The 21,363-nt window shown below is 40.9% G+C and overlaps 1 protein-coding gene across 2 annotated transcripts in view; it reads right to left on the bottom strand.

Moving 5' to 3' along the window:
• Positions 1–12,240: 12,240 nt before the first annotated feature.
• The window catches only part of LOC139406792 (F-box only protein 31-like), a 31,080-nt gene continuing 21,957 nt past the window's right edge, over positions 12,241–21,363 (bottom strand). For both annotated transcript variants that reach the window (XM_071149832.1, XM_071149841.1), the window contains 4 exons: positions 20,472–20,581; positions 19,911–20,064; positions 19,240–19,601; positions 12,241–17,275 (listed from right to left, as the gene is read on the bottom strand). In XM_071149832.1, the coding sequence (XP_071005933.1) occupies positions 17,053–17,275; positions 19,240–19,601; positions 19,911–20,064; positions 20,472–20,581 (849 nt within the window). In that variant the 3' untranslated portion in view covers positions 12,241–17,052. The remainder of the gene's footprint in view (positions 17,276–19,239; positions 19,602–19,910; positions 20,065–20,471; positions 20,582–21,363) is intronic.

The raw sequence follows: 21,363 nt of genomic DNA, 5'->3' as shown, positions 1-21,363 counted from the left end.
ACACTTGTGTGTATAAGGTAGTAGTTGTGGAATTGTTAGGTTAGATTACTCGTTGGTTATTACTGCATTGACGGAACTAGAAGCACAAGCATTTCGCTACACTCGCATTAACATCTGCTAACCATGTGTATGTGACTTTTAGATTAACTGTCTTCAAAGTAATGACTCAGAACGTCGGGTTTGATATGAAAGCTTATTTTAGTAATAATACTTGTTCACGTTACATTTAAACAACTTTAGATTCTACAGAGCAATGCAGGTAAGATGCTAGCGGAAAGTCAGCTGAATCACTTTTCACCTGCTTGTTATCTCTCTCATTCCTGTCGCAAGGCATTCTGGAACTTGCAGTCAAAAGCGTAATTCAATACTAACCAATACAATTACATATGTAAATAACTGTAAAGAAATGTCTTTAGATACAGCTCAATGATTTAACTTAAACATTAACTCTGTAACACATTAAAGTTACAACATCCCCCCCCCCCCCCCCGATGAACAACTGTGTTCATCTAGATCTCTAGGCAGTATATCAACTGAATAGGTCTCCTCAACAAAGTCCCTGAAGCAGTACGAACTGAACATGATCTAACTAGGCCATCTCGGCCTGGAAACAGTTCCTCAATCTTTCCTAGTTTCCAGGTTTGTCTGGGTGTGTTATCTTCTCCAATGAGTACCACGTCACCCGCTTTCAGTGGGGTGGGCTGTGGCGTGTCACAGCGGTGTGCTGACTTTAAATCCAGCAAGTAGTCTCTTCGCCAACAGTTCCAGAAACTGGTCACAAGTCTCTGCCTGTACTTCCATCTGCGTGTCATTTCCCCCTTGTTTAACGTTGGGTGCGGAGTGTCTCTTGCTCCAGAATGCATAAAATTTGATTTGATTTGAGATGTTAAGACTGCAAACCTTTATAAATGGCCTATTTGCGAGATTGAAATAAGTCAATAGGCATAGGTTTCTGATTAAAATCTGGGTTTATAATTGCAATTCAACTTTGCAATGGTTTACTGAGATATACTGAACAAAAATATAAACGCAACATGTTAAGTGTTTGTCCCATGTTTCATAAGCTGAAATAAAATCTCAGACATTTTCCATATGCACAAAAAGCTTACTTCTCCAATTTTGTGCACAAACTTCTTTACATCCCTGTTAGTGAGCATTTCTTCTTTGTCAATATAATCCATCCACTTGACAAGTGTGGCATATCTAGAAGCAGATTTAACAGCATGATCATTACACAGGTGCACCTTGTGCTGGGGGACAATAAAAGGCCACTTTAAAATGTGCAGTTTTGTCACACAACACAAAGCAACATATGTCTCAAGTTTAGAGAGAGTGTTGACATGCTGCCTGCAGGAATGACTGCAGTAATGTCCACCAGAGCTATTGCCAGAGAATTGAATGGGTGCTGAGAAGTATTTCTGTCTATAATAAAGCCCCTTTTGTGGCAAAAAAATCTAATTCTGATTAGCTGGGCCTGGCTCCCCAGTGGGTAGGCTTGGCTGCCATGTGGATGGGCCTATGCCCTCCCAGGCCCACCCATGACTGCATCCATGCCCAGTCATGTGAAACCCATAGATTAGGGCCTAATTAATTTACTTAAATTACATGATTTCCTTATATGAACTCGTTTATATTTTTGTTCAGTATAGATGCAGGTAGCATATAGCCCTTGATAGGACAACATCTCACAGTGAAACTGACATTAAATGTGGCGAATTATACATTTGTGATAGAGCTGTGACCATGATCACAACTGATAACTTTGAATTTAATTTAACTAAAGATGGCCATTAATAATTGCATAAATAACACAAGATTACAACAAACTGAGTTATAGGATATTTATTAAATCCGTTTTGCCAGCTCCAAGTAGGCTACACAAGTGGCACAAATTGATTTACCATGACTCCAGTTATATTGTCATTTCAACATATTTATTGTATCAAATGGTAGGCTACAGTAGCCTACAATGGCATAGAAATTAATAGACTACAATTTTCCCGGAAATCCTGAATGGCAACCCTGTACATGGAGGCTTTAGAGAGCGTGGAGCCGACAATTATGGAGAAAAGCCAAGTTTCCTACTTCCGACTAGCGTGTAAATATGGCATTACATCACACCAGGACCTAAAACGACATCATCAATGACACGCCATAGATACGGAAAAGAGGTCAATGGAAAAGAGGTTAATAGAACTACGCTCTACATTGAATTTTAATCTTAAAAAATCATTTGAGGGATAAATATCATTTAGAATTGTAAAATGGTTCTCTTTGTCCATGGGTGGGTGGTATAGGGAAATATAATATTTTGTTCTTATTTTCTTGGTTATAGATACATAAAAAAATGACAGATATAATAATTTGGAGAACTTGTCTGACATGTTAATTATTACACTTTTTATCCTGCAAACAACAGCCATCTATGCACATGTAGCCGATGTGAAATGGCTAGCTGGTTAGCGGTGGTGCACGCTAGTGGCGTTTCAATCGGTGACGTCACTTGCTCTGGCTTTTGTGGAGCGATGGGTAACGATGTTTCGAGGGTGACTGTTGACGTGTGCAGTGTCCCTGGTTCGCGCCCAGGTCTGGGCAAGGGGACGGACGTAAAGTTTAAACTGTTACATAAAGTTGAAGTCGGAAGTTTACATACACTTAGGTTGGAGTCATTAAAACACATTTTTCAACTACACAAATCTCTTGTTAACAAACTATAATTTTGGCAAGTCGGTTAGGACATCTACTTTGTGCATGACAAGTAATTTTTCCAACAATTGTTTACAGACAGATTATTTCACTAATAACTCACTGTATCACAATTCCAGTGGGTCAGAAGTTTACATGCCTTTAAACAGCTTGGAACATTCTAGAAAATGATGTCATGGCTTTAGAAGCTTCTGTTACTCTAATTGACATAATTTGAGTCAATTGGAAGTGTACCTGTGGATGTATTTCAAGGCCTACCTTCAAACTCAGTGCCTCTTTGCTTGACATCATGGGAAAATCAAAAAAATCTGCCAAGAAATCCGCCAAAAAATGTAGACCTCCACAAGTCTGGTTCATCCTTGGGAGCAATTTCCAAACACCTGAAGCTATGCAAGTATAAACACCATGGGACCACGCAGCCACCATACCGCTCAGGAAGGAGACGCATTCTGTCTCCTATAGATGAACGTACTTTGGTGCGAAAAGTGCAAATCAATCCCAGAACAACAGCAAAGGACCTTGTGAAGATGCTGGAGGAAACAGGTAAGAAAGTATCTATATCCACAGTTAAAACAAGTCCTATTTCGACATAACCTGAAAGGCCGCTGAACAAGGAAGAAGCCACTGCTCAAAAAACGCCATAAAAAAAGCCAGACTATGGTTTGCAACTGCACATGGGGACAAAGATCGTACTTTTTGGAGAAATGTCCTCTGGTCTGATGAAACAAAAATATAACTGTTTGGCCATAATGATCATCGTTATGTTTGGAGGAAAAAGGGGGAGGCTTGCAAGGCGAAGAACACCATCCCAACCGTGAAGCACGGGGGTGGCAGCACCATGTTGTGGGGGTGCTTTGCTGCAGGAGGGACTGGTGCACTTCACAAAATAGATGGCATCATGAGGAGAGGAAAATTATGTGGATATATTGAAGCAACATCTCAATCAGTCAGAAAGTTAAAGCTTGGTCGCAAATGGGTCTTCCAAATGGACAATGACTCCAAGCATACTTCCAAAGTTGTGGCGAAAAGGCTTAAGGACAACAAAGTCAAGGTATTGGAGTGATCATCACAAAGCCCTGACCTCAGTCCTATAGAACATTTGTGGGCAGAACTGAAAAAGCGTGTGGAGCAAGGAGGCCTACAAACCTGACTCAGTTACACCAGCTCTGTCAGGAGGAATGGGCCAAAATTCACCCAATTTATTGTGGGAAGCTTGTAGAAGGCTACCCGAAACATTTGACCCAAGTTAAACAATTTAAAGGCAATGCTACCAAATACTAATTGAGTGTATGTAAACTTCTGACCCACTGGGAATGTGATGAAATAAATAAAAGCTGAAATAAATAATTCTCTCTACTATTATACTGACATTTCACATTCTTAAAATAAAGTGGTGATCCTAACTGACTTAAGTCAGGGAATTGTTACTGGAATTAAATGTCAGGAATTGTGAAAAACTGAGTTTAAATGTATTTGGCTAAGATGTATGTAAACTTCTGACTTCAACTGCATAAAGATCGTAGTCAAGGAGACCAGTGGAGGCTGCTGATGGGAGGATGGCTCATAATAATGGCTGGAATGGAGCAAATGGAATGGCATCAAACTATAGCTGTGTTTGAATACTCATACTAACCATACTATTTGTTACGTGAATTGAGTATGTAGTATTTGTAAGGATCGACGCTGGTAGATGAGAAGCAAGTACAGGGAGTGAACATTTAATTAACAATGGACATGAAACAGGACAGGACAGCGTCTGGACATGAAAACATAATGACATTAATGCTGACACGGGGAACCAATGGAGGAACAGACAGATATAGCTGGGGCAATCAACAAGGTAAAAGAATCCAGGTGAGTCTAATGAGCGCTGATGTGTGTGCGTAATGAAGGGCAACCTGGCGCCCTCGAGTGCCAGAGAGGGAGAACTGGAGCATGCGCAACAGTATTCTTATTGGTAAATAGTATGAATATAGTTAGTATTCCAAAAGTTCCCGGATGTCGGCCTACATTCGCCAAAATACGAAGTAGACAAGCAGTGAACACTATTTCTGTGCTTTTAGGGCCTATAATGAAATTCTTCAGAAAATGGGCGTAGCTTCACAACATTTTCAGATTTGAAGAAAATGAAGGAAAATATGCAGCCGAAGTTCGACAAGGGCGGATACATATTAATTGCTTTATCTAATTATGACAAATGTTAAGAAAATGTTGAGCAATGTAATAAAGTAATGACTTTTCAAATAAGTTACGTTACGCTTTATAGTGGCTGACATTTTGTTAGCTACGCTAGCCTTACAAATTGCATAGCATATCATTACAGCAGTTGCTTGTATGTTAGCTAGCTACCTAACGTTAGTTGGCTACTAATACATCGAACTTGCCAGTATATTAATTGTATCCTATCTAACTAACTACCCAAAGTTTATTGACTTGATTATTCACTTAATTCTTAGCTTAGCTAAGTGGTATAGTCGTCGTTCGTTCTCAATCGACATTGTTAATGAAGTCGTAAGATGTCTAGGTAGTAATTTGTTAGCTATGCTAACAAACAGCATCAACTTCCAGTAGACAGGCAAAGTGTTAGTACGCTCAACTGAAAGGATACCGTTTGTTTACAGTATTCCAAAATGAGCTAATAGTACATAGTATGTAGTCATTAAGTATGTATTATACAGTATGTTAGTATGTTAGTAAATGTAGCTACATTTGATTTTCATGTTTGTATTCGAGGACCATCCAAAAAGTGCCAGGCCCATGACGCCAGATGTCTGGATATTTCCCCCAGTCGGTGTAAATATGACCCCAGCAGAATCCTTGGACTGCGGTGACAGAAATCTGTAAAGTTGCATCTTAATTGTTTATCAAATATGAGTAATATGTTAAACCAAGACATGCTTAAACTGACATATTTCACAACAATATTATTACAGTAAGATGTCCGGCTGTGTTGACCCCCCTTATGTGTTTGTGTAGTGAACAATATGTTGTGCTCACCTTAGCTCTGTGTCACCGTTGAGCTCTTATTCCATGGCGCTGCAGCTAGAGCCCCCACTGACTTGTACCATCGCATCTGTGCAATTAACTGGAGTTTCGGGAAACTTCTATCTGTTTTTGTGTCCCCATTCTACAACTCCTGAGTGAGTATCTATATCTTCTGTAATCAGACCCCACTCTCAGCCAGGCCAACTGGTTACAGCTTCGCTAGTCAAACACCAGAAAAAAATAACATCTATAAAGCACACCAATATTCTTAACTCTAAGGATCATAAGAAGAGGACAACTCCTGCCACCCAGTCACCAGCAACCAAGGCAGGGATGTAGAGACCTAGCCACCAGAGATTGAGGCAGGGATGGCAGAGACCCAGCCACCAGAGATGGAGGCAGGGATGACAGAGACCAATCGAGGCAGGGATGGCAGAGACCCAGCCACCAGCTTCAGTTCCAACTGACCTGGACAAATACGTCTCCAATTAGATGTTGTTGGATGAGGCTGGGAAACCTTTCCTCATTTCCACATTCAACAACTTAACAAAGCGCCTTAATATGAGTACCATGTTTGGTTACACTTCTTCATTTGCTGACAACATAGTATTGTGAGTTCTTATTTCCTCTAGGTGTGTGTCTAAGATGGTCTTTCTTTTGTTTAAAGACTGAGGAGTTTGCCATTATCAGCAACTGCAACATAATGTTTAGTATTTGTGTTTGTATTTATTATGGATCCCCATAAGCTGCTGCAGCTACTCTTGTAATGACCACCAAAAGAGGCACATTTTAAAGTTATCTGCCCACATTGACATAACTTTTGATGGTATTATAGTCTGTTTTTTAAATGTTATTATAGTCTGTTTTTTAAATGTATCTTTGTTAATGAATATAGTTAAGAAGTAAGGTCTGGGTGGGTGTGGTATATGGCAAATATACCGCAGCTAAGGGCTATTCTTAAGCACATCGCAACACAGAGTGCTAGGACACAGCTCTTAGCCGTGGTATATTGGTCATATATCACAACCCCCAGAGGAGCTTTATTGCTATTATAAACTGGTTACCAACATAGAAGTGCAGTAAAAGTATTTGTTTTGTCATACCCACAGTATACGGTCAGCTATACCACGGCTTTCAGCCAATCACTATTCAGGGCTCGAACCACCCAGTTTATAAATGTCGATATGACACACTAGTTATTGCTCTACTTTGTAATCAACATAGATTTTGCAAGACTGGAATGTGAGCACATCAGGACATTTATTGTCCAGCTCAATATAGTGCATGTGCACTCTGGCGGAAGGGACATTGGTATTGCCTTCTTAAATGTTCCTCCCATCTGTGTATGGTGTGAAGAAAAATTCTAAACTAAACAGTTTTCAGCACTTCCATGTTTGTAGTAATCTTTCTGTGGACATAATGCATGACATTTTTGAAGAGGTGGCTCCATTTGAGTTAAAATTGTTGTTTGAATATGTCTCAGAATTGTTTTTAAATAGAAACATGCGCTTCTCTCTAGAAACTACTCGTTTAACTATGGGTACAGTACATGGAACGCAAAAACCGTCCAACTAAAGTCAAGCTAGAGAACACTGGCATAGCACTTAATCCTATTCAAACTGTCTTGTGGGAAACTTTCCATTGATTTTGAGTGATGTTGTTCCAACAGGAAATGAGAACTGGAGTTTGCTGCTCATCTGTGTTGTTTTTGTCGCACTGCTTTGCTTTATCTTGGTCAGGTCGCAGTTGCAAATGAGAACTTGTTCTCAACTGGCCTACCTGGTTAAATAAAGGTGAAATAAAATTAAATTAAAATAAACATAGTTTTTCCCCCTTTTCTTTGCCAGGGCATGACTGTGTATCTGAAGCATTATGTCTTAACAAACAGTGTTTCAATATTAACACCACAAAAAGTGTTCAATTAACACTGATGAGAGTGGTCTATATAAACACTGAATGAGTGTTAAAATTAACATGCCTGGTGTAAAATTAGTCCAGGAGCACAATTACAACTTTTGGGGCAACTCCAAGTAGGTCACCATATTTGCAGAGTCTGCAGGTGGAGTGAGCATATCAGTACTGGTGAGGATCCACACACACACAGATTGTTAGCGCTTTTGAACAGGCTCTTAATATTTAGGGATAAAAGGAGAAAGGGAAGCGCTGCTCAGGTACATAATAGTAGGTTTTGGTAGACAGAAGATGCTCTTTGGTAAAAGGGGTAAATTGGTCATTAAAAATAAAGGAGGACCAAGGCATTCTTCATATAATTAATTCAAATGCCTTTATTTGTATAGCATGTTCAATGAAAACAAAGTTCAAGAACTCTGATGCGTTTCGGCTGCATGGCCTTTGTCAGGGCTCTTAATATTGTTAGTAATTGGCAGCTTCATTCACTGTTGTTTGCTGATCTGTTCCATCGTGCAATAGCTGAGTGGTACAGCTATGGATGTTACCATGAGCTCTGACCCGTTGTCTGTGGCCCAGGTATTTTCAAACTCTGTCTCCACCAAACAAAAATCGACACAGTTCAAGGTCTACATCACATCAATATATTATTTTCATCACAACTACCTCAAGTGATGTCCTGGAAACAAATGATTTGAGCCTAAAACTTTCCCTAGAGGGATACTGCTTGAATGACGTGTGACTTTCCTTTTTTTACTTAAATAATCATGTTCTCAACTTCTGTCTTTTTAAAGAATCAATTGTTGTATTGTGGTGTGACTGTAGATGGAGTTTCCAAAACCATGAAATGCACAAGGTACCGTTTATGACTGGAGCCAACACTGACGAATTTGGTAGGCTACTGGCAAACTTAAGTCAGCTTTGAGAATTTATTTAAAAATGTATAACAACAATATTGAATGTGATATTTTACGTGACTTGGATAACACTAAGTTAACAACATTAAGTTGTTATTTCAGCTATTTAGGAATATCTTTAACAACTGTAGTAACATCTTTAGGCTATTAACATGTTATACAATTCTTTAGCAATTGCATAGTAATAGAGCTATTTATTTATCTATATACTGTACCAGTCAAAAGTTTGGTCACACCTACTCATTCCAGGGATTTTCTTTATTTGTACTATTTTCTACATTGTAGCATAGTAGCGAAGAGATCAAAAGTATGAAATAAAACATATGTAATCATGTAGTAACCAAATATATTTTATATTTGAGATTCTTCAAAGTAGCCACCCTTTGCCTTGATGAGAGCTTTGTACACTCTTGGCATTCTCTCAACTAGCTTCACCTGGAATGCTTTCCAACCGTCTGGAAGGAGTTTTCACATATGCTGAGCACTTGGCTGCTTTTCCTTCACTGTTAATTCCTGGTTGGGTGGATGGAATTGATCGGGAGCAGGTCATGCCTTTGCTGGCATTATTCTACCCTGATCTAAGAGACTGCAGTCACACCTGCCAAGACATTGCACAGATTAAAATGTGGCTATACAAAATGGTATTTGTCTCCTTCAGCCAAAGGATCAGTGGATAACTGAGCTGATAGCAGATGAATACCTGGGAACCTCTGTAAATCGGGTGAAAAACCCTGATGTATTCACTAAGCTGTTTGGGGATGCTATGTTTACCATTCCTGCTCTTACAACAGCAGGCTTCCACAGCAGTAGGTTTGGAAGTCAAGGACACAAAGTATTCTGAGTCAGTAGAAAGTGTAACATCATTTTGCTTTAAACAGCCACTACAAACTCCAACTCAGGGCTAGATTTGATCAGATCTGCATTAGCTGACACCAGCATAGCTTTGGTTTTGGCGGCGTCGGAACTGCAATGGAGCTGTCGAATCCACAAGTGGCTCCTTGCGTTTGTTTATCACGAACACTGCCATTGGATGCAACAAAACCACATGACTTTATGATACAATAAATCCCATGAAGCCTCGTTACAAGTTTAAGCACTCAACTGCATGATGTTGTAGTCTACACCTCAATTAGACTGATTAGGCTATAAACCCCATCATCCAAATTAACATGAAAACATGCATTAGCCTACACTTTCTATGGTTTGAGACACAAGAGCAGCCGCTCACCTATTTGTCAGCTCATACCCAGGGGGGCTTTGAGGTACCGGAACACATTGAGGGGGAAAAAAGTGAGACCCCAGGGGAATGCGCAATGCCGTCGGGGGTACGCCAAATAAAAATGTGATTCACATCGTCTTTTTTTATAATAATAAAAAATACATTTAAAAATATATATATATTTCTTCACATTTTCAAACAGTCCATTTATATTTTCCAAGGGGGTTAAACTGTTTGGTGAGGTTTTTTTCTAACCCAAGTTGCATTGTTTCACTGCCAGAAATAAAATTAAACTATCTTGTGTTCAGTGAAATAACAACACAATGCTAAATACAGATAGCCTAGTCAAGTAATAAACATCCAATCACATTCACTGGTACCTGGACAAAAGGAACACCTATGTGAGAATGCTATTCACTGACTACAGCTCAACACCAAAGCTCATCACTAAGCTGGGACTAAATACATCCCTCTGCAACTAGATCCTAGTCTTCCTGACAGACCGCCCCCAGGTGGTAAGGGTAGGTAACAACACATCCACCACGCTGATCCTCAACACGGGGGTCCCTCAGGGGTGCGCGCTCAGTCCCCTCCTGTACTCCCTGTTCACTCATGACCGCATGGCCAGGCACGACTCCCACACCATCATTAAGTTTGCTGATGACACAACAGTGGTAAGCCTGATCACAGACAACAATGAGACAGCCTATAGGGAGGTGGTCACTGACCTGGCCGTGTGGTGCAAGGACTACAACCTCTCCTTCAACATGATCAAGACAAAGGAGATGACTGTGGAATACAGGAAAAGAAGGACAGAGCACACCCCCATTCTCATCAACGGGGCTGTAGTGGAGTAGGTTTAGAGCGCCAAGTTCCTTGGTGTCCACATCACCAACAAATTATCATGGTCCAAGCACACCAAGACAGTCATGACGAGGGCACGACAAAGCCTATGCCCCCTCAGGAGACTGAAAAGATTTGCCATGGGTCCTCAAATCCTCAAAGTTTGACAGCTGCACCATCAAAAGCATCCTGACGGGTTGCATCACTGCCTGGTATGGCAACTGCTCGGCCTCTGACCGCAAGGCACTAGAGGGTAGTGCGTACGGCCCAGTACATCATTGGGTCAAGCTTCCTGCCATCCAGACCTCTATACCAGGCGGTGTCAGAGGAAGGACCTAAAAATGGTCAAAGACTCCAGCCACCCTAGTCATAGACTGTTCTCTCTGCTTCCGCACGGCAAGCGATGCCAGAGCGCCAAGACTAGGTCCAAAAGGCTTCTCAACAGCTTCTACCCCCAAGCCATAAGATTCCAGAACAGCTAATGAAATGGCTACCCAGACTATTTGCATTGCCCCTCTCTTTTACACTGCTACTATTCTGTTTATTATCGATGCATAGTCACTTTAACTCTACCTACATGTACATATTACCTCAACTGTTGCCCCCGCACATTGACTCTGTACCAGTACCCCATGTACACTACCAGTCAAAAGTTTTAGAACACCTACTCATTCAAGGGTTTGTCTTTATTTATACTATTTTCTACATTGTAGAATAATAGTGAAGATATCAAAACTATGAAATAACACATATGGAATCATGTAGTAACCAAAAAAGTCTAAATATATTTTATATTTGAGATTCTTCAAACAGCAACTCTTTGCCTTGATGACAGTTTTGCACACTCTTGGCATTCTCTCAACCAACTTCATGAAGTAGTCACTTGGAATGCATTTCAATTAACAGGTGTGCCTTCTTAAAAGTTCATTTGCGGAATTTCTTTCTTAATGTGTTTGAGCTAATCAGTTGTGTTGTGACAAAGTAGGGGTGGTATACAGAAGATAGCCCTATTTGGTAAAATACCAAGTCCATATTATGGCAAGAAAATCTCAAATAAGCAAAGAGAAACGACAGTCCATCATTACTTTAAAATACATGAAGGTCATTCAATGTGGAAAATTCTTAAAACTACATTGTTGGTTAAGGGCTTGTAAGCATTTCACAGTAAGGTCTACATGTTATATTCGGCACGTGACAAATACAATTTGATTTTAAAACTTGCCTCACTGTGATTGATCAATTTGAAGAAAGAAGTTTAAACGGTTGAAACGGATAGGAAAACATGGTCATTCTGAATGTTGTTTCAAAACCTAACAACTGAATGCACAGCGCTTTCAAAAGGAGATTATTAATTCGAAACACCCATTTGTATATTAGTCCTTATGAGCCCAAGCCCCCACACAAAACAAAACAAAACATATTAGGATTGTGCCACTACACAATACAAAGCCCACTGCATTTTACGTTTGGCAATTTAACAAAACTGATTTAAGATTTCTTTGGTGCATAATTGGTCTGACTCTAGCCTATACTCAAATTAAACTAAATCTAGAAATCGCCTTTGTGTGTGGACAGTATTATTATGCATACTGGTTGGACTGGTTACCTTATGCTATGCTCCAAAACGTGTGAAATGGGAAAGAGGAAAAACAGAAGCGAAAATGAGTTATTCTTTTTTATTATTGTTAAGAGAAAGGACACTTAAACTGCAGAACTGAAGTCAGAGCAGTTCAACAGGTCTAACAGTTTCAAGCAGGGTTGTGCCTCTGGGATTGACGATTTAGAAAGCGCAAGACTCAATTTACAAAGGTGCTTCATTTAAACAGCTGACCACAGAAGCGCTACTTACAAAACTCAAATCAACCAAGTAATGATGCAAATATTTCTACAGCTGTCCCAAAAAATATTTAAAATAAGCTTATTAAATAGGTTCCATTCATTAATATATATTACTTCTTTACTCTCGCTAAAGCTTATTTTTTTCCCAAACGTTAGTAAAGCTACAGTCTGATACAAAATAACAGCTTTGAATGGAGCCTCGGAGTTAGTGACTGTCTCAATGCTATCAACTTAGCTTCCTTTCCTTATGTCCTGCCCTCCATGATCACTGACCTGTCGTCAGGAGAAGATGGGGGGGAAAGCCACATGGTGGAAAACCCTTCCAGTCCCTTCAGCCATTCGTGGTCATGAAGGAAAGGGATCAAGGAAATGAATCCATAGAGGAGTTGGGACAAAACCATCCACTGTAATGCCAAGAACAGTCATACACTTTTCGCAATGTAAATGTACAGTATGATTTAGTATTCAGTAGGGTCCCCATTAGTGCTACTAAGGCAGCAGCAGCTACTCTTCCTGGGGTCCAAATGGGAATAAAGAAGAGAACCTTGAATAGAATTTTGTGTTGTACAATGTTTTGCAAACGTCCATTATCCTAACAGGTGTTGCAATACCTTTATAACATCCTGTTAAAAGCATCCAATAGGGCAATATGCTATCAGTCTAAATACAAATGGCTGATTCAGCTACAGTACAGCGTAAGCTTTTTGCCAACATGTAGAAAATACTAATATGTTGAAACATCCAGTCATTAAATATTTCCATTTTACTACATACTATCCATCAGAAGTATTTTGAAAATAAAAAGTAGCAATTTCTGATATGCAAATACCCAATTGCGTAATATTGTAATATTAAAATACATCATATTTTCCTTGACCTTGTGACGAAAAGAGTAAAAGCACCGGAGATCTTTTCTAACACCATAATGCCACCTGTGAAACAAACTAAGAGCAATGTACACACTAATATATAGCAAACCAAAAGTGTCTCAGATTGTGAATAAGAGTTTTGGAAACAGGTGGCATTAAACTGAAAATACAGTATGCATCCAAACAAAATCATTAAAGAATAAGTTTTAGTAGAAATTCCACTCACTTCTCTTACAATGACTTGCAAAAGTATTTTCCTATTTTGTTGCCTTAAAACCTGGATTTGAAATAGATTTTTTGGGGTTTATATAATTTGATTTATACAACATGCCTAGCACACTTTGAAGATGCAAAATATGTTTTTATTGTGAAACAAATAAGACAAACAGAACTTGAGTGTGCATAACTATTCACCCCCCCCCCCCCCCCTCCTTTTGCAGCAATTACAGCTGCAAGTCTCTTGGGGTATGTCTCTATAAACTTGGCACATCTAGCCACTGGGATTTTTGCCCATTCTTCAAGGAAAACTGCTCCAGCTCCTACAAGTTGGATGGGTTCTGCTGGTGTACAGCAATCTTTAAGTCACACCACAGATTCACAATTGGATTGAGGTCTGGGATTTGACTAGGCCATTCCAAGACATTTAAATGTTTCCCATTAAACCACTCGAATGTTGCTTTAGCAGTATGCTTGGGGTCATTGTCCTGCTGGAAGGTGAACCTCCCAGTCTCAAATCTCTGGAAGACTGAAACAGGTTTCCCTCAACAATTTCCCTGTATTTAGCACCATCCATCATTCCTTAAATTCTGAGCAGTTTCTCAGTCCCTGCCAATGAAAAACATCCCCACAGCATGATGCTGCCACCACCATGCTTCACTGTCGGGATGGTGTTCTCAGGGTGATGAAAGGTGTTGGGTTTGTGCCAGACATAGCGTTTTCCTTGATGGCCAAAAAGCTACATTTTAGTGTCATCTGACCAGAGTACCTTCTTCCATATGTTTGGGGAGTCTCCCACATGCCTTTTGGCGAACACCAAACGTGTTTGTTATTTTTTTCTTTAAGCAATCTCTTTTTTATGGCAACTCTTCCATAAAGCCCAGCTCTGTGGAGTGTATGGCTTAAAGTGGTCCTATGGACAGATAATCCAATCTCCCTGTGGAGCGTTGCAGCTCCTTCTGGGTTATCTTTGGTCTCTTAGTTGCCACTCTGATTAATGCCCTCCTTGCTTGGTCCATGAGTTTTGGTGGCCCGCCCTCTTGTCAGGTTTGTTGAGTTGCCATATTCTTTCCATTTTTTAATAATGGATTTAAAACTTGTTTGGAATAGGGGGCAGCATTTTCACTTTTGGATGAATAGCGTGCCCAGAGTGAACTGCCTCCTACTCAGTCCCAGATGCTAATATATGCATATTATTATTCGTATTGGATAGAAAACACTCTGAAGTTTCTAAAACTGTTTGAATGATGTCTGTGAGTATAACAGAACTCATATGGCAGGCAAAAACCTGAGAAATCCAAACAGGAAGTGGGAAATCTGAGTTTTGTAGTTTTTGAACTCACCCCTATCGAATACACAGTGGGATATGGGTTATTTTGCACTTCCTAAGACTTCCACTAGATGTCAACCGTCTTTAGAACGTTGTTTCAGGCTTCTCATGTAAAGGTGTGCCGGATGGGAGCTGTTTGACTAAGGGATTTGACTACAGCCTCGTTCTCAGTCACACGCTTTCACTTGAGAGGTAGCTCTCGTTCCATTGCTTTTATACAGACAATGGAATTCTCCGGTTGGAACATTATTGAACTTTAATGATAAAAACATCCTAAAGATTGATTCTATACTTAGTTTGACAAGTTTCTTCGACCTGTAATATAACTTTTTGAACGTTTCGTCTGAATGGACCGGATCGCGCTTTTGGATTTGTTTACTGGGCCCTAACAAAAGAAGCTATTGGACATAAATGGACATAAATGATGGACATTATCGAACAAAACACGCATTTATTGTGGAACTGCAATTCCTGGGAGTGCATTCTGATGAAGATCATCAAAGGTAAGTGAATATTTAGAATGCTATTTATGAATAATGTTGACTACCCAACATGGAGGATATTTCTCTGGCTGGTTTGGGGTCTGAGCGCCGTTCTCAGATTATGCTTAAAGTTTTTTTGAAATCTGACACAGCGGTTGCATTAAGGAGAAGTGTATCTAAAGTTTCATGTATAATAGTTGTATTTTCATCAACATTTATTATGAGTATTTCTGTGAATTCATGTGGCTCTCTGCAAAATCACTGCATGTTTTGGAACTACTGAAAGTAACACGCCAATGTAAAGTAAGATTTTTGGATACAAATATGAACTTTACCGAACAAAACATACATGTATTGTGTCATCTGATGAAGATCATCAAAGGTTAGTGATTAATTTTATCTCTATTTGTGCTTTTTGTGACTCCTCTCTTTGGCTGGAAAAACAGCTGGGTTTTTCTGTGAGTTGGTGGTGACCTAACATAATCGTTTCTGGAGTTTCGCTGTAAAACATTTTTGAAATCAGACACTGTGGCTGGATTAACGAGAATTGTATCTTTAAAATGGTGCCTAATACTTATATGTTTGAGACATTTGATTTATGAGATTTCTGTTGATTTGTATTTGGCGCCCTGCAATTTCATTGGCTGTTGGCGAGATGGTGCTCCGTGGAATGTTCAAAGTTTCAGATATTTTTTTATAACCCAACCCTGATCTGTACTTCTCCACAACTTTGTCCCTGACCTGTTTGGACAGCTCCTTGGTCTTGATGGTGCCGCTTGCTTGGTGGTGCCCCTTGCTTAGTGGTGTTGCATACTCTGGGGCCTTTCAAAACAGGTGTATATATACAGAGATCATGTGACCCTTAGATTGCACACAGGTGAACTTTATTTAACTAATTATGTGACTTCTGAAGGTAATTGGTTGCACCAGATCTTATTTATGGGATTCATAGCAAAGTGGATGAATACATATGCACGAACCACTTTTCTCCTTTTTGTGAATTTTCTTTAACTTATTTTTTTCATTTCACTTCAACAATTTGGACCATTTTCTGCATGTCAATTATGACATCGAAATAAAAATCATTTTAAATTAAAGGTTGTAATGCAACAAAATAGGAAAATCGCCAAGGGGGATGAATACTTTGCAAGGCACTGTAGCAATACAGACATGGTGTATACATTACAACTCAGAGGCACAGAGCGTTTGTTCTGGGGTTTGTGGGATGAAAAGTAAAATCCTCTTCTCTGGTTTAAAAATTAATAACAATAAGCTGTTAAGGAAGCCTTTGTCATATCATATGACCTCTGGGTATGCCGCAGCAGAGATACCAATGTCGTGTGGAGGTGAAAAGAGGGGAAACATGGGACAGGGAGCAAGGATACTTCAGGTGCCTAGGGGGTAGGGCAAAAGGTTGTTTCTGGCCAGTACCAGAAATGTGTGGGACAGTGTTGAGGTGATTTGGGATTGTGAAGCTGTGTACAGTAGAGAGAGATTCTACAGGGGTAGTAAATATGGGGCTTTTCTGTGTGTAAGCATTTTGGAGTTCTATAGGGGAAAAATATACATACATGAGTGATAATTAAGACCAAGAGTTTTGCCTAACCACATAACCTGATCAGGAAAAAACAACGGCCTTAGTTATAGGTTACAACTAGGTTCACAAATGTTTTCCAGGTGCAGTCAACACTCGGGATGTGTGTACGGGGTCTAGGTAAGCCTGTGTCTGTCTGCCTCATCAAGATGTCCAGGACTGCATGTTGCGCAGCATGGCCTCAAAGCGCTCCATGTCGGGGGCATAGGCGTGGGCCAGCCGGTCCGTCAGGCGGCTGTAAAGGCTGAACGACTTGAGCTCTAGCCAGATGAAGCCAAAGTGGTCTTCGTCGAACAGGACAAACAGGCCCGGTGTGCGCTCCGGACTTGTGAAGCCGTGGCCTGCAATCAGGCCTGTTCCGTAGAAGCTGAAATCAATGAAAAAAGAAATAAATTAAACATGATTTCTTGTTGCGTAGCATACGGTGCCTTCAGAAAGTATTCACACCACTTGCCTTTTTCCACATTTTACTGTTACAGCCGGAAATTAAAATTGATTAAATTTAGATTTTTTCCCACTGGTTTACACACAATACCCCATAATGTCAAAGTTGAATAAATTGTTGCCAAATTGGCCTCCCCAGTGGTGCAGCAGTCTAAGGCACTGCATCGCAGTGCTATAGTTGGACGAAGAGTTTTTCTTTAATGAGTCGGACAGGAAGGATATACTCCAAACACCCGTACAGGCCCTCATCCCTGTATTGGCAGGATAGAACAGTAGCCTCTGGTAAGACACAGAGCAGGGGCCTAGGCATATTTGTAAACAAAAGCTGGTGCACAATATCTAAGGAAGTCTTCAGTTCTTGCTCACCTGAGGTAGAGTATCTCATGATAAGCTGTAGACCACGCTATCTACCTAGAGTTCTCAACTTCGTAGCTTTCTATTTACCAACACAAACCGATGCTAACACTCAGACCGCACTCAATGAGCGGTATACGGCCATATGCAAAACAGGATAACGCACATCCAGAGGCGGCGCTCCTAGTGGTCGTGGACATTAATGCAGGGAAACTTAAATCAGTTTTGCCTCATTTCTATCAGCATGTTGAATGTGCAACCAGACGGGGGAGGGGAAGAAAAAAAAAGAAAAAAAAAAACTCTAGACCACCTTTGCTCCACACACCTAGACGCATACAAAGCTTTCCCTCACCCTCCATTTGGCAAATCTGACCATAATTCTATCCTCCCGGTTCCTGCTTAAAAGCAAAAATTAAAGCAAGAAGTACCAGTGACTCAGTCTATAAAAAAAAAAAGTGGTCAGATGAGGCAGATGCTAAACTACAGGACATTTTTGCTAGCACAGACTTGAATAGGTTCCCGGGATTCTTCCGATGGCATTGAGGAGTATACCACATCAGTCACTGGTTTCATCAATAAGTGCATTGATGACGTCGTCCCCACAGTGACTGTACGTATATACCCTAATCAGAAGCCATGGATTACAGACAACATTCGCACTGAGCAAAAGGGTAGAGTTGCCGCTTTCAAGGAGCGAGACTAACCTGGAAGCTTATAAGAAATCCCACTATGCCCTCTGACGAACTATCAAACAGGCAAAGCGTCAATACAGGACTAAGATCGAATCATACTACACCGGCTCCAACGCACATCGGATGTGGCAGGGCTTGCAAACTATTACCGAATACAAAAAGGAAGCACAGCTGAGAACTGCCCAGTGACAAGAGCCTACCAAACGAGCTAAATAACTTCTATGCTCGCTTCAAGGAAAGTAACACAGCTGATGCATGAGAGCATCAACTGTTCTGGGCGACTGTGTGATCACTCTCTACACAGCCGATGTGAGTAAGACATTTAAATAGGTCAACATTCTCAAGTTCACAGGGCCAGACGGATTACCAGGACTTGTACTCCGAGCATACGCTGACCAACTGGCAAGTGTCTTCACTGACATTTTCAACCTCTCCCTGTCCGAGTCTCTAATACCAACATGTTTCAAGCAGACCACCATAGTGCCTGTGCCCAAGAACACTAATGGGGTATTGTGTGTTGATGGGTGAGAAAAAAAAATATATATTTTGAATTCAGGCTGTAACAACAAAATGTGGGTATGAATACTTTCTGAAGGTACTTTGGATGGTGTATCACATGTTGTGATCCAATGATTCAGTTGGCCGGAGTGTTGTGCTTGTAACACATGAATTTTGTGATTTCCACATGCACTGAACACATGCATAAACTAAGTCCATTTGGAGAAAAGTGTCTGATAAATTACCATTTTATTATATTATGCAGCTACATTTTCCTGGCACTCTTGGCTATATGAGGATGTGTGAATAACAACCTGAACAGGTGTGATATAAATGGTCTCACCACATCTTGCAGGTTCGGGGGTAAACCTCATTGCGGGTCATGACCCCCAGAGGCAGGACGAAAGGCTGGGCCTCTGAGGAAGTGCTGCTGCTACTGGGCCCAGGCTGGGGGCTCTCTGACTGGGCTTCCATAGCCGACTCCAGCCCCGCTGCCCCAGCACCACCAGCCACAGCCCCCTCTGAAGCAGCTCCCTGGGGGGCCACGTCTGGGTTCTGCACCTCCCGCTGCGCCTCCTCGTGCATCCCCAGCACCAGGCGAGACAGCTCTTCTATGCTGCGCTGGTGCACCAGGTCCGGCAGGCACACAGGCCGGTTCAGGTCCACGTCAAGCGTTAGCTGGCCTGCTGGGACATTGGGGTCCCCCTGGGAAAGAGGAGAAAGGGCAGGGAAATGTTCAGTAGGCACAAAATGGGGAAAACATTTTGAAAGGAAAGAGGTACTACCCAAACGTGTAATAACGTTCAATTTCAAAATGACTTCATGCCAACTGAACAGATCACACTGAAGGTTTTGTTAAATACACAATGGAATATGTAGGCCACCTGTAATATAGTGTTCTGCCCACATAACTCAATGCCAACCAACTACTTTAAGGATTAAATAAAATAAACATTAGGGAGAAGGTTGGAGTTGGAAACAGTAGGGTGGAAACAATAGGGTTGATGGACTGACAGTGAGCTTGGTGGCCCTGGCGCAGGGCCCATGAAAGCTGAGCATGACGATCTCCAGGCCGTGACTGCCATAGGTGCCTTTAAACAGGCCCGGCTGCAGCAGGTCCGAGGGCATCCGGGGGGGGAGGTAGATCCGCCGGTACGTCAGGCAGTTACTGTCAGAACACAGCATCATCAACATTCATGAAGCCAATTACATAAAACAGATTTATATGAACCTCTTAAAAAAGGAATACAATATCACTGAATGAAAAATGAATTAATGGGGTACGTGTCAAGTCACCTAGCGCCCCATCCCTTAAAGCATTATAAGGACACATTGAGGAAAATGTATGTACATTACAATTAATTCATAGCCTCCAGCTAGATATTTCTTTAGGTCTTTCACTGACCAGAGTAAACAAATAAAAGAAAAGGAACAATAGTGGCAAAAATGTCAATATTTAAATAAATTGTCTAAAACAGTAGAGGTAACATGGAAGACCTACTCACATTGGCTGGTATACTGTCATAAGGAAGACCTACTCACATTGGCTGGTATACTGTCATAAGGAAGACCTACTCGTATTGGCTTGTGTAGATGAACTTCATAAGAATGAGCTCCTGCATATGCTCATGGAAGATGTCCTCCAGTGTCCTCCCCCACTCCTCCTCCAGCCATGTGCGGAACTCCTGCCAACAGATCAAAATCCCACGGTTACACCCACTTACCGATGTGCCTCATTTACCGATTGAAATCTGAACGACTTGATTCAACACAAATCTTAGACAAGGCAACAGTAAACATGTCATCCCCCAAAAATTATGCAGCGCCCCCTTGGGCCAATCAGTCTAATTTTGTAAATTACGGATCTCTATGGCATGATGCATCATCTACCCAAGTTTCGTCAAAATCAGTCCAGCGCTGTCTAAGATATTGCGTGTGACTAACGTGCATACAGTCAATTACTATAGCTACCCCCTTGGGCCAATCAGTGTAATTTTGTAAAAGCTAGAACTCTATTGCAGGACGAATCACTCATCCAAATTGGGCCAGTGGTGTCTGAGATATTGCGTCTAAGAGCTTTCCACACCCGGATTGCGCAACATTTGCCCATTATTCTTTTCAAAATTCTTCAAGCTCTGTCAAATTGGTTGTTTATCATTGCTAGAAGTAGATTTAAGTCAGGAACATTCACGGTCTTCTTGGTAAGCAACTCAAGTGTAGATTTGGCGTTGTGTTTTAGGTTCTTGTCCTGCTGAAAGGTGAATTAATCTACTAGTTTCTGGTGGAAAGCAGAAGACCAGGTTTTCCGCTAGAATATAGCCTGTGCTTTGCCCGAAAAACTTCCCAGATCTTAACGATTACAAACCTACCCATAACATGTTGCAGCCACCACTATGCTTGAAAATATGCAGTGGTACTCAGTAATGTGTTTTAGTGGATTTACCCCAAACACAACATTGTATTCAGA

The sequence above is a fragment of the Oncorhynchus clarkii genome, chromosome 1, assembly GCF_045791955.1.
Source record: "Oncorhynchus clarkii lewisi isolate Uvic-CL-2024 chromosome 1, UVic_Ocla_1.0, whole genome shotgun sequence".
In the NCBI taxonomy this organism is placed as follows: Eukaryota; Metazoa; Chordata; class Actinopteri; order Salmoniformes; family Salmonidae; genus Oncorhynchus; species Oncorhynchus clarkii.
This window is presented reverse-complemented; position numbering and strand designations above follow the sequence as displayed.